Consider the following 14,297-nt stretch of genomic DNA (forward strand, 5'->3'; position numbering starts at 1 on the left):
CTCTAAACACAGTGATTGGCCCGGGGTTGAGTGCCCGTCTGTTTCGCTCATAGAAAACTAATAGCTTTTACATGGGAATGTTCTTGCCCCCTGCGTACGACAAACCAATGGCTGTCAAGAAACCATTTCCTCGTGAAAGATAATGGGGAAATTCATCAGAGTTATCACACTTTTAAGTCATTTGCTGCAGCAATTGCCTCTCTGCATTAAAAAAATAAAACGTCTTAGACAAAATTATTTTTCATTAAAAACTTAATCTGTCCCTCCTTTCATCTTAGTACTGTATATAGGAGTTTATGAGTTCTTGGTTTTGGTAAAATTGGACATTGTTGCTGTTCTTTGAAATCATCCCTCAATATCAGAGAATCACTCATGAAATATATCAGACAGTGGAGCTCTTTAGCTTCCCTCCTAATCAGCAGAGCTGGGCCTAGAACAATCCACCATACAATGATTGGAAGTGACAATAGATAAAAACAAAAGACATTCCTACAGGGCGTTCTCTACAAATCGTCTCTAATTGTCATCGAAACGTCAAGAATTTCATTTTTGCAGTAATGGCCTTGTGGCGGCATGGAGCACACTTCTTTGTCCTTCTGTCAATTGATTGGTTTTAGAAGTTGAATCATATCATAGCCGTCAACAAAAGAGGGTTGGACAATAACTATCATTCACGCTGCATTCATCTGACATGGCACAGGCTACAACAGAATCTACTGTGCTATTATTAACTGCACAACCACAATCTTATAATGCTGACAACAGAACAAACTGTAAATGGATAAGTCAAAATAGGAAACCATGGATCTATAATGGAATGTGGGAGAGAAACAGACATCGTATTATGACTGCGCCCATATTTCATGCAGACCCTGAACCCCATGGCATCATATTTCTCAAATGTGCCTCATATTGGTGTTTCAAATATTACACATATTGTCACGTTGGTCACGTTTCTTGGGAGACAATGCTAAACAATGAAATCACAGGTGGAGGGCTCAAATCTTCCCTATTTGGCTGTTTTCCAGGAAGAGTTCAGGGTGCAGTCTAGCACATTCTACAGCAGCAGGCTTTTAGCTTCAAGATTAGTTCCGATACTTCTGGCTTAAAGCCTCTCTTTCTATTCAATCAAAGTAGCCTGACTACAGCTTGGGGCAACTGTCCTTTTGAAGGACCATCAAAAGGGCCCATTTATTTGGAAACACAAGGCTATTTCATTACAGAGTTGTTGAGATACTCACTCTGACCAAAAGGCCATATGGGTACATGGCATTCAATCAATAATGAGGCTGTATTTTGATCGTCTGTCTGCTCACTAAAACACTGTGACAAACTCTCACACTGAAGTAATGAGGCCAACCCTTTCAGTAATCTTCATTTAATTGATCCTTTTTAATTTGCCACTCCACTTCTTGACATTTGATTAAACATGACCTTGTTTGGTGACCAGGATATCAAAGGCAAATCAGTGTTTGCCCCTGTGATGGGAATTATTGAATTACTGGAGCAGACGACTGTTAATATACAAAGCTTGATTTCAATGACACTAGCTCCCGGTTGATTTGATCTCATGGGAACATTCTCTCTGGCCTTTACTCTCAGCTAGGTGAGAAAGGGTCTACAGCAGAGCATCCACATGGGGTAGAGGGGGTTACTCCCCCACCTCAGCTGTGTCGTCTGGTCCGAACGTTTATTGTAACTGCTTTCCCGAGGCTCCCCCTGTAACGCCCATTCCATGACATCAAATGGTGTTTTTAGCCTATCAGATTCAATGTCTGGTTTCCAGTCCGAGAGTTTGAATAAAATGGTGTGTTGAAGATACCCAGGTGTGCTTTGCTAGAAACCTGCGTGTTTCTCTCGAAAGACCCGTTTTGCAAATCGTATTGGAATAAAGAAACCAGTTTTTGTACTTTTTATAGGAGCCTTGGCACATTGGCTCGTTATTTCCTGTTTAGAATAGCAGATAAAAATATTGATAACACCCCCACCTCCCTCTCTCTCCCTCCATCTCTCTCTCCCCATTTTACACATCTATCACGCTCTCTCTCTCTCTCTCTCTCACACACACACACACACTTTCTCTCTTCATTATAGACATCTATTAGATGTTATGCCATTGCTGTGAAGGCGAAATCACCTGTCACACATTGCAGCAACATTATTTATTGAGGTTAATTAGATTATTCAGGGTTATCTAAACACCCTTAATACAGCATAAGAACTAAGGTGAACTGAGCTCCCAAGCTACAGTAGACTAAATCTAATAATCTGTACCTCATATACAGTACAACATAGACATACAAGAGATAAGGGATTGGCTATTACAGGTAATTAAAAAAATCCTTCAGCCGTGATACAACAGTGAAAGGAAACATCACGTCATGTCTTTCATGAGAGTCCTGAAGTAATCAGAGCCCAGCCTTAATCACTACATACGCCACAAGTGAACCACTGTTAAAAGTGTTTGTATTAACAATAGACGGCAGAGCTCCCCATGACATGACTGGGAGCTAGACAGGAAGACGGTGATCCAATGGATTGAAATGATCTGAGCAGCTTTCCCTCCAGATCTAGCTACCATTCCATTCATCCGTACCGCGCCTTTCTTTCAGCGGTGATCTGATTGGAGCAGGTAGCTACGGCATGCCGGGCTGGGCTTTGCCGGCATGGGTATGCGATAGTCCTCCGTTCAGGGGGAGGAGGAACCCTAGTTGGAGGCCTTTCTCCACGCCACTCATCTCGGGGGAAGGAGACAGCGTGACGCCGACCTGAGTCTCAGGAATAACAAAAGGCGCAGGTTTTTAACTTTTACTGTTATGCCGGGCTCACACTACAGAATATTTAAAATCCTAACCGATTTTGAAATTATGAGCATCACGCACATACCTGTAAGGAAAATCTTAACAGATGTTCTTCTCGCGAATCACAAACGCACGCACGACAAGATTTGAAAATAACAGGTCATCACACACTGCGGGATATTATCGTGCCCGAGGGAGCAAACCACTGGTCTCGCCATCTCACTTGTAAAGTAGTGGCGTAATAATCTTAAGGGGAGAAACTACAGTCAAAATGGTGTTTTTTCTTCAGAACTTACATTTTCAGATTTTCAGATATTCTTCTACTATAACATGTATACTATCACTACATTAACAGAGAAATGGCGAGACTTGTTGCACCTGTGAAATAAGCATATGAATGCATAATGCTTATCTTTATCGGCCATTTTCTGAAAATTACGTTTTTTCAGTACCTGACGTCACTCGGTTCCTGCTATCTCAACTTCCAGATCAGGTGCATTCACTAAACTTTACATACTGACTCTCAGATGTATTCTGCAACTATTTACAGCTGGAATTGTGAATATCTTGTTGTCTTTTCATTTTAGGTTGCATTTTGTGTCTAAAAATATGGCAATTTATTTTTTTATGGGAGTATGCTGTATTTTTTCAATATATCTTGAAAATAAGCTTGTATTCACAAACCCAGCTGTAAATATTTAAGTTTTTAGTATATTGTCAAAACAAAAGGAAAACTTTAAGCCTGACTTTATCCATTGTTTAGATAGTAGGTACCGAAATATATGCTAATTTACGCATATTTAATGAGTTATTGCCTAATTTGCATACCTAAACTTTTTTGGGGAGAGAAAGTGTAATACAAAAATATTTCTCTTGATGTGAAGATTAAACTGGTAAAAATTCATGAGGATATCTTTAAAGGAAAAATAAATCATATTCGACTGTAGTGTCTTCCCTTAAATATCAAACATGTTTGATATTCTCGGGGCGTCCCCGATGGGTCTGCGAGCTGAATGGAAGGTTTAAGATTGGATCTGTAAACCCCTCACAATACAATATCATCTGGGCCGAACATCAACCGACTAACGTTCCAGACCAGATTTCTCCTCCGATTGTTGAGAGGGGTGGATCGGGGATAAATTGGCTCAAAAATCCTGAAGTGTGAGCCCGGCCTTCGAGAAGCTGCACTGTGGCTGTCTGACGGGCTGGGGTGGGGGTGGGAGGGAGGGAGGGAGGGAGGGGCCGTGATGTGTGACGAAAGGAAGCAGTTTCTAGCACGTGCTCTTCTGAAGCCACAGTGAAATGGCATCCGGGCCGGTCATTCTCCTGCCCTGTGCTGTCCCCCACTGCAGTGCTGGCTGTTTTAGCTTGACGTACGGCAGGATGGGGGGCGGTATGGGATGGGGGGGGGGGGGGGGTGGCGGTGGTTGAGGGGAGGTGGTGGTGAAGTTTGCTGTAAGCAAAGCCCTGAGATATCCACCAAAATGGGTCAGGTTACCCGGGCGGTGATCGATAGCCTCTCGGCCCGCTCCTTTGAAACCCAGCGGCCAAAGAACTCAATCACAGGGGTGCGCAGTGACCGCCGGAGAGCAGAGGAAATAAATCAAAGATAGAAGTGTTGCATTGACTCTTTGGCCAATCGATACGGTACATATGAGACTCGCTGGACTCCGCGCGGACGGACGGACGGACGACTCCTAGAGCCCTGTGTGCTCAAAGCAGGCTGGCCGAGGCGCAGCTCAGCGCGGCTCAATACACGTCCAAATATAGCCCGTCCGCCCACCGGTGAGCAGACCGGTCAGTCCCTTGCGATGGTAAACATAGGGTTCGTCGGCACGGCAACGCGTTCTGGTAAGGAATGCAGTGTGTGTTTGGACAGGACGGTGGAAAAATATCAACGCGACACGACCCCAGCGGAAGTCGATGCAGCTGTTAGCTCTCATCCACCCCCCCTACACGTCTCACTCCCTGCCAGTTGGCAGTGAGCTCTGCCGGTGTGTCAGATGACCACGGCAGCCATGTGTGTGTGTGTGTGTGTGTGTGTGTGTGTGTGTGTGCGCGTGCGGAGATCCATAGCCCCCTTGACCAAAAACACTGACCTCTGCTGCGGCACTGTAGCTGTAGCCCGATCGATTCCTGATCCCTCCCCCCCATCCCTCCATCCCTCTATCACTCCACCCACTACCCCTCCCTCCCTCCCTCCCTCCCTCCCTCCCCCCCTCTCCGTCCTTCTGCTGTTGGAGGAAATGGGTTCTGACTGCATATCGGCCTGTTTGTGGAGTCAGGCATCTCTCGCATGGTTCGATGGTACCCTTCCGGATCTCGTCCACCTGTCTGCAGGCAGAGCGGACCCAGAGGACGGGCCCGGTCCACGTCAGGAGGACGAGGGGTGGGGAGGGAAATCGCTGTGCAGAACATTGCGCTCATCATTTAAAAACCAGACAGATCTGTGCATTGACAAGTCTATGAGAGAGAGATTTGTTGTGACGGGCAGCAGGTATGCCACTCCCAGACTACCTGAGAGAGTGACTGTGGACATCTCAGGCAGAAATAAGCAGGGGAACATTATTCAACACCGACCGCATGGGTCTCGGTGCAGTATAATTGGATCTTTAGTGGCATGCTCTTGCATGCAGCCTGGCACTGACTCGGGTGGGGTGGATGCCATGTCATTATCATAGTGTCATTCCAGCTGCCAGTGTGGGTATGCGTGTGTGCGTGTATGTGTGTGTGAGCATTTGCGTGTATCATATTACCCTGTTGACCTCACATTGCCATGCTGACCTCCACATGGCTTTTAGACTCGGAGGAGGCGCTGTAATGAAGCCTTTAACAGACTATATCATACGTCTTAATAAGGAAGTTCACAACAGACACCTGAGGGTGTCGAGGTCAAGGCAAGAAACTGCACCTGAAAACAGATTACACAAAGCAGACCGCAAGGTAATTATCAAGACAATCATAAATCGGTGGTAGAGGATGGCGTTTCCCACAGCAGCAACACACTGCATGGATTTAGTGCAGAGGAGGGGATTGGGTTTTAGCCATTATGACTGAGCCTTGGAGGCCACTAACCTCTATTCAAGTAGAATGAATGTGAACTGCCATTCTCAAAATTGGGCCCAGGGAATTGTTGGCTCATGTTGCTTAGTCTCCTGCTAAACACAGTCGTACAAAACGCTACGGTGAGACCGGTGTGGCAGGCCCACAGAACGCCTTTAGAACCTCTGAATAACTGGTGGATACGGCTAGTGAAAGACCTAGTTTAAGAGAAACTAATCCTGCAACTGCACGGTCTCCAGGTGGACTGACCGGTCTGTGGGTGAGTGTGTGGGATTAGGATACCAGAGCACATTGCGTAGCGTACACACTAAGAGTTTTCCGGCGGAGGAGTATGGAGGAGGAAGGAGATGTACTAGCCCATGGCTGCAGCCTCTGAAGGCAGAGAGAGAGAGAGAGAGAGAGAGAGAGAGAGAGAGAGAGAGAGAGAGGGGAGCTAGCTGTTGTTGTCCTGCTGCATGACTGTCAGATCGAGAGCCAGCAGTGGACCTGCATTCCGCCACTCACACCAACATGGCCGCTACGCTGTCACTGGACCGTCTCAGTCCTTTAACCATGCATGACGCAGGTTGCAGGGAAAAGTGTTCCAGCGTCTTCTGCTTTGCAATAACGTCCTATTCCGTTGGACTTTTAGGATGTCTTCAGCCTTTGCTCTTTGGTCTAACTTCATTTAGCTCATAAATATTTTTTTTTGTATGACTCAAATTATTCCAGTAGATCCATTTTAATGCGGTGTTAACAGACTAATGTACCAATTTCCTCAGTTTAGATAACCTACTGACACACACGGCTTGGGGACAGAACGGCTGCTCGGTGACCGAACCTCTGCTCCCCAGCAAGGGAACAAGTAACGGCCGAGCAGGTGAATTGAATCTGGACGCTTGAATCCAATAGAAGCCTCCAGCCAAAGTGATCCACTAATGTTTCGTTCAGCCTAATTGAGTGTTGTCCCTTCAACTCAGTCTCATATCTTCATCCTGCCTCTAATAGCTAGGCTTTCCTGAGTATCTGTAATTACTTTTCTGGCAAAGTTACAAATCTGAAATTTAAAACTGTAGGATGTGGTGAGAGAAGTAACATTACAGTCAAACATTCTCTACAGGGCACGTTCAATTTTCTTATCTTATTTGGCATGACTATGAATATGATAATGAATTTCAACTACAGTATGTCTGTATATGGCAAGAGTGTATTTGAATCTCTACACACACACAGACAGAAACAAATACTCAAGATGCTCATGAATAAAAATGCTGAAAAAAACTAAACAAAGCATAGGTCTAAAGACAGTTACTGTATGCCTGTATATGGCAAAAGTGCATTTTAATCTCCTCTACACACACACACACACACACACACACACACATACACACACACACACAGAAACAAATACTCAGATACGAGAATACAAATGCTGAAAAAAAAACAGCATATGCCTACAGACAGCACAGAATATGATAATGAATTTCAGCTATTGTATCTCTGTATATGGCAAAGAGTGTATATTAATCTCGTCTAAACACACAGACAGAAACAAATGCTCAAGAATACAAATGATGAAATGCTGGGAAAAACAGCATACAGTATGCATACACACAGCCCTCATCCTATACCGCTCCATACATGTAACACAGACCTGTGTACTGTATATCCACAAACACACACACACACACACACACACACACACCTACCCCACAACGCGAGGTGGTTTTACCTGCAGAGGGGATCCTGACGGCATGTCTTCCGGAGCTCCAGGCAGTTGGGTTTGACCTTGTCCTCGAAGGAGCAGTGGGGCACTATGGTCTGCCGGCGCCGCTGGGCGCAGCCCTCGTCCTGGCACGGGCAGAAGAGGAGTCGGTGGCTGAACTCGGCCGGCACCCGGTCCAGGAACTGCCGCAGGGCCTTGTGGCAGCGCTTGCGGTTGCACGGCTCCCCCTTGTTGCACTTGGCGATGTACTCGGAGCGCTGCTTCTTGCAGGCGTTGTTCAGGTTGCAGGCCTTGGCTGCGTCCAAGCAGGGGTTACACACCTTACTGGGGTCCGCACACTGGAAGGCTTTGGGGGCAACCGTATGCATCGCTAGAACGAGAGAAAGGGAGGCGATTAAGTAAAGGGTGATCTGACGGTCTTTTGTGAAGCTGATGTCACGGTTGAGGATGAAATGATCTAACAGACACTATTTGAGGTGGTCTGCTCTTTGATCACTTCAGTGTAGTTTTAATGACTAGTAGAGGTGGGGGTTCATGGAAAGTGTTAGTGCTCCCTGAGCACCAAAGGTTTATTTAGTATCATCTGTCTGTCCACCTACTGCGGGTCACCGGAGACTCCAGGAGCTAGCCCATATCCACCCTTACTGAATTATTGATTTACTGAGGCCTTGAGTGAAATGTGAATGAATAAGGTATGGATTCCAATTGGAAGCATATTTCTAAAGTATTCATCTTCGTATTGGATGTTCAGTCTTGCATTTGCTGTATGAGTGTAAAGCAAGTTACAGTAATGTCCTTCACCTTGATGCCTGATATCCTATGAGGACCACCGAAGTCTATCACATGCCACAAAGCACCATGGCAGAAACCTTGCAAATAAACCAATGTAGATGTTTTCTAAGATGTATATGTATTGCGAGCTTATTGACAAATGCAAATTGTTTGAATGGTAAACATTGTCCACCACCCCCAACAACTCAAGGACACTCTCTCTGTGCTGTGTGCAGCGTTTGCTGAGTCACTGCCCGTTGGACAGTTTAAGAGTGAGACCAGCCTCTTCCTTTCACTCTTGGTGATCACAAACTGCGTCGTCACAATTACCCCTCTGGCTACACATATTTTTTTTTTGTGGAAAACATATTATGTCATTAGGTGTGTGTGTGTGTGTGTACATCCTCTGAAAGATGTGACGTCGGTAAATTCCCACCTGTTTCTGAGATACCAGTAATATGATACCATAGCTGTTTCCTTCCCCTGCGTCTCCCTTGTATTCAGGGTATATTAGAAAAGTTAACCTCCTTCCCCTGTAGATAATGATATTTCAGAGGGCAGGCGGTGTCTGTGACACCCAGAGAGATTCATCTCTTATTCAACAAAACCAATCTCACTCTGTGTCTATCAGCCGGCACAGAGAGGAGGACCACCATTTATTATTTCAGATGGTCTGTGAGCAACTGTATTGTTTCTAAGTGGCGCATCGCACATTATCAGAAATGGAATACAACTGACACATACCTGGCAAAAAAAAGAAAAAGAAAGATGATTTTTTGGGTCTGTTTTAGTTTTCCAATGTGCCACACAGCAAAACCACTGCGACTTGCAGTCCATAAAAAAATGTAATAGGTCGATTCCAGACGAATAATTTCCCTCTCTGTGTTCTCTGTCAAAGCACAGATTGATCCGGGGTCTCCTATGTGAAAGACCTGCAAACTCAGTGAGCTAAACTCATGGTAGAGTTGACGATGCAAGTCTTCACACAGTTACTTATAAGGTCATCGAATCACTTCTGTTGCAAGATCAGAACCTTTCTTGGCAGTGTTCAGTTGGCACGATTTCCATGGAATATTCAGGAAGGAGGTGAGCTATGGGGAGGGATTCCTGTAAAGGCCCTGGTGATTTGTGTTTTAAGTATGTAAGTACTTAACAGTATGGTCTGCCAATTGGAGATGACCCTGCACTTTTAGCCTTGCACTTCACAGGCTGAGAGGACAGAACAAACAACACAGTTTGGGGGGGGGGGGGCGGCTGTATACTGGATGATCTGTGATCAGAATTAAAAGGAGAGCTGACATTAGCCATGGGAAGGTGAGACCAAAGTGGGCCAAGCCTGGGCCGAAGCAGTGCCAGAACCAGGCCAGTCCAGCTGGAGGGGAGGCTGGCGGTGCTGTCCAGCGGCCCCAACATATAACAGTGATGGATTGCAGCTCCTAAATCTCCCCTGGCCATCTGCAGCCTCTAATGTGGGCCACCGGGGGGTCCGGGATGAAAAGAATATAAGAGAGGGATGAGCTACAAAGATTTATCTGACCGAGCAGCGTTGCGGCCTGGGCTTTTTACTAGTTCTGATTGGGGAGCAAAGATTGAATTCGGTGCTCAACCCAGAGAGATGCCCCGAGGCGCAGATGAGACATGAAGCCCGGCGCTGGTTCAGAGAGGGGATGTGCTGAGAGGACATATCCACATTCAGGAGCGTTAGGACTGCAGGAGATGACACTTCACAAACGTGTTCTCAGTGGTGTTCCCTATACAAAAGCAAAGTGTTACTTAGGGCGCACTTACAAATTCATTATCAAAGTCAAAGTCGAAGTCAAAATCAATTGTATATAACACATGTTCATACAAATAAATTTAGCACACAGTGCTTTACAGAATAAATAAAAGCATAGTATATTAGTAGATGGTATAAAAAAAAATAAAAAAAACAGGACGGATCATATATGGTAAAAGAGAATAGAAAATAAGAAACAGTAAAACAATTTAAATGAGAATAAATCAAAAAAATTAAAGCACAGGAAAACTACATGATAAAACCGAGATTACAAAGGTATGTTTTAAGATCTCGCTTAAATGTTCCCACAGTTTCATTCTTAGGTTTTCTGGCACGGTATTCCAGAGGCGGTATAAAAATTGAAGGATGCCTCCTTACAGTCACTTGGTCCTGATCCAGGAACCGTTCAAAGTTCAGTGCCAGAGGATCTCAGGGACCTACTTGGTGTATATCGTAAAATCATGCCTGACATGTATCCAGGTGCATAACTATGGAGTTCTTTATAAACCAATAAAATAATCTTAAAATCTATTCTAAAACTGGCCAGTAACCAGTGTAGTGATTATATGACTGGTGTGATGTGAGCCCTCCTTCTGGACCTGAGGACACGTGTTGCAGCATTTTGTATCATTTGAAGTTGACTAATAGCTTTCTTTGGTAGACCAGATAGGAGAGCGTTACAGTAATCCAACCTGCTGCTGATAAAAGCATGCATTCGTCTTTCAGTGTCAGCCTGGGAGAGAAAAGGCTTCACCTCAGTAATGTTTCTCAGGTGATAAAAAGTTGCCACATTCTGTAATTTTTCTCAGACGATAAAACGATTTTCACATTCTTAATATGGGCCTCAAAATCAGATCAGAATCAAACATGACACCCAGGTTTCTGGCATGGCATTGTGTGTTCAGGGTCTGTGTTTTTAAGTGCCCATATACTGTAGCCTCTCCCTTTCAGCTTTGTCACCAATGATGAAAGTGTTTTGTCCTGGTATAACTGTAAGAAATTCGGTGACATCCATGCATTTAAATGCATGCATCAATGCATTTTATCAAGTGGTGAACTGAGCTGTAGTCATCGGGTGTGACAGAAATATAGAGCTGTCATCTGCATAGCATCTGTCGGGTGTAATCTGCATAGCTATGGTAGCTATTATTGTGCCTCATGTAGGGGTAGCATATACAGTCCTTGTGGGAACCCATGTCATTGAAGTGCTTTTTGAGCTGTGACCACCAAAGGCGACAAAAAACTCCCAGCCAATTAGGTAGGTCCTGAACCAGTCAGGGACTGGGCCGGAGAGGCCAACCCAGTTCTCAAGTCTTCTAATAAGGATGTCATGATCTACAGTGTCAAAAGCTGCACTCAGGTCCAGAAGGACAAGGACAGAGAGCTTTTTGGCTTCAGTGTTGATTCTGAGGTCATTTACAACCTTGACCAGGGCTGTTGAAAAGTATCAAGGATAGAGTTTGCATCTAGAAAGTAATTTTACTGTTTGAATACAATTTTCTCTAGTGTTGTACTTAAAAATGGGAGGTTGGATATCGGTCTAAAATTACTGAGGACTGAGGGGTCTAGGTCATTTTTCTTCAGAAGGGGTTTTACCAGGGCAGTTTTAAGAGCCGATAGGCCTGTACTGAGAGAGCAGTTAACAATAGCTAAAGTGTCCTCATACACAGAGTTAAAAATAGTCTTGAAAAACTTAGTCAGAATAGGATCGAGAGGGCATGTAGATGACTTAAGTTGTGACACCACTTTGCTCAGTATCTGTGTGCAAACAAGCTCATAATGTACCACTGCTCCGTGGAGGAGGGTCAGCAAGAAAAACATTTGTTCTTGCCTGGGGAATATTCATCCTAATGCCAGTTATCTTATCTCTAAATTATGCTACAATTCCTTACACTTGGAAGTAGAGAACATGTTGAATCTGAATTATCAAGCAAAAGCCTGTCTGAATTTTGCACAAATCTAATATGGTTAGGTTAGGGTTAGTAGTAGATAGGTTTATAATTAGGGTTAGGGTTAGTAGTAGACAAAAAAGCATCAGTGGACGGCTATGGATATGGTAAGCAGAACTGAAATGGATTGAAGAACGGTAGCACAGCTGTGTTTGAACCAGAGGCGTCATGACTATAGAGGCATGTGCCCCCTCAGATTTCTTTTTTTTTTTTTAAACATTTCTGTTATTGTTTGTTTACCATTACATTTTACAATGCAGAGCTATAATTATTTTCTCTATTGAGCTGAATGTATTATTTTAATTATGTAGACCACCTCGAAAAGCCACCATAACCTCTTTCAAAAAGACAAACACCATATTTCCCGGTGGATTTGGTTTCTTCCAAATTAACACTGGACCTGGAAGCCTCGTCTCAGATAAACACGTTTTCATGGTCTGCTTGCATACATTTAGATTAAGGTTGTCCTTAACTGATGAACAGGTCCTCCACATATTAGGCTATTCAGTATATCAGATTCAATATACTTCATACCTCAGTATACTGTATATCATTCGGACCAATGCCAAGTGAGTGAAAAAAGTAGATTTGTTTTCCCTTACTTTTATTTTGAAAGTCCTTGAAAGAACGCTACCGGTAAGTTTAATTTCACACCGCTTGAGTGGAAACTGGTAGTGTGCTGTGTCCTGAAAAAAACACTAACAATTTGCGCGCGCTAGTAACGCCTCGCTATCTCGTGCCCCCTCGGTTTTTGGGGTTGTATGACGCCCCTGGTTTGAACCCATGTATAACAAGCCACACACCTTTATGCCCTATGCCAAACCTATTATTATACAAAGCATAACCTAAGAAAATCTTTCCAACAGTGTTAAATACATACAGTAACACCTACAAACGCATTTGCATAGTTGAGCTCTCCATTATACAGGCATTTCCTAAGTACACTTACATAGAGAATGGGATGGACGGGTTAGGAGAAGGACAAGGAGAGAGGAGATGGATGGATGATAACAGGTAGATAGATAGATAGATAGATAGATAGATAGATAGATAGATAGATAGATAGATAGATAGATAGATAGATAGATAGATAGATAGATAGATAGATAGATAGATAGATAGATAGATGGGGCATAAGCTATATTGTGTTATGGAGGCATGATTGATTTCCCAAGTGCATGATAAGAGGTTTCTTTCCAAACACGTTTCAGTAATGCCAGAGCCAAGATAGAGATAGAGAGAGAGAGAGAGAGAGAAAGAGGGGGAAGGGGATTGTGTCATCTCCTGCCAACAGATTGGACGGCCTCTTATGTATGCACGCTCAAGAGTTTTCAATTAGCCTGGGCAAACAGCACATTCAGACATTCAATCAGGGGCTCTCACCATCACACATGTGGCACCACACAGATAACCACTGTTTGTCCCTAGGTGGAACTGCACACCATAACTTGGTCCCAAGACTACTTCAAATACTGTGCTTGCATTCCTCTGGTCTGGTACAATGACCAGTGAGCTGTTCTCTTTTCACACTGCAAATTTTTCTGTACTTGCCAAGATTTAAAATCTTAGATTTGGAAATATTTGATAAATTATCTGGTTTTAAAAGTTATTTACTAGTTTCTATCTTATTTCTAGACTCAAACCATCTTATTTTTTACCAGATTGTTTGCTGCATGAAGAGATAATTTCACTAGTGTTAAGTAATTTCTCCTCAAATTCTGTATTTATTTATTGTATTTTAACTAATGTTTTTTGTGGTGCAGATATGCAAACTCCACCTGTTTGACACTCTTGGCAGACTCAAGCAAATGCTAATGTAATTGAAAGTATTTAAAAAGGTATTTTCGACCCAGGTCTCCTGCATACCACAAGTACAGCTAGTCACCACACCACCCTGATGATTCTGGTGTAGCCAACACTGTGGGACAATAGTAGCCTGGCTCCAGCACCTGAATCTGAGCTTTCAAATCTTCGAAATGCGATTTAGGGTCTGCAAAGGCTCTAGGCCAGAATGATTTCTCGGTTGGAATTCCAACCAGGCCAATCAGCGTCCTTTGAATTTGATGACGGAATAACACTGTGTGACGTGATTGGTTAGGGGATAAACTAATCGCTGAGGACTCCTTCGGCAACGCCCATCGCGGAACATGGCAGCAATTGGAGCTTGTTCAAACTAAATAATGAAGTGAAACAAAATGGCAATTCAGTCTGAGAGTCAGACTAGGACAATA

At 43.9% G+C, this 14,297-nt stretch overlaps 1 protein-coding gene across 2 annotated transcripts in view; it reads right to left on the reverse strand.

Moving 5' to 3' along the window:
* Window positions 1–14,297, reverse strand: part of LOC311324952 (GDNF family receptor alpha-2-like) — a 57,543-nt gene that overhangs the window by 12,922 nt on the left and 30,324 nt on the right. For both annotated transcript variants that reach the window (XM_084457564.1, XM_084457565.1), the window contains one exon: window positions 7,576–7,939. In XM_084457564.1, coding sequence (XP_084313690.1) covers window positions 7,576–7,939 — 364 coding nt within the window. The remainder of the gene's footprint in view (window positions 1–7,575; window positions 7,940–14,297) is intronic.

This window comes from Borostomias antarcticus (genome assembly GCF_949987555.1).
Source record: "Borostomias antarcticus genome assembly, chromosome: 23".
Lineage (NCBI taxonomy): Eukaryota > Metazoa > Chordata > Actinopteri > Stomiiformes > Stomiidae > Borostomias > Borostomias antarcticus.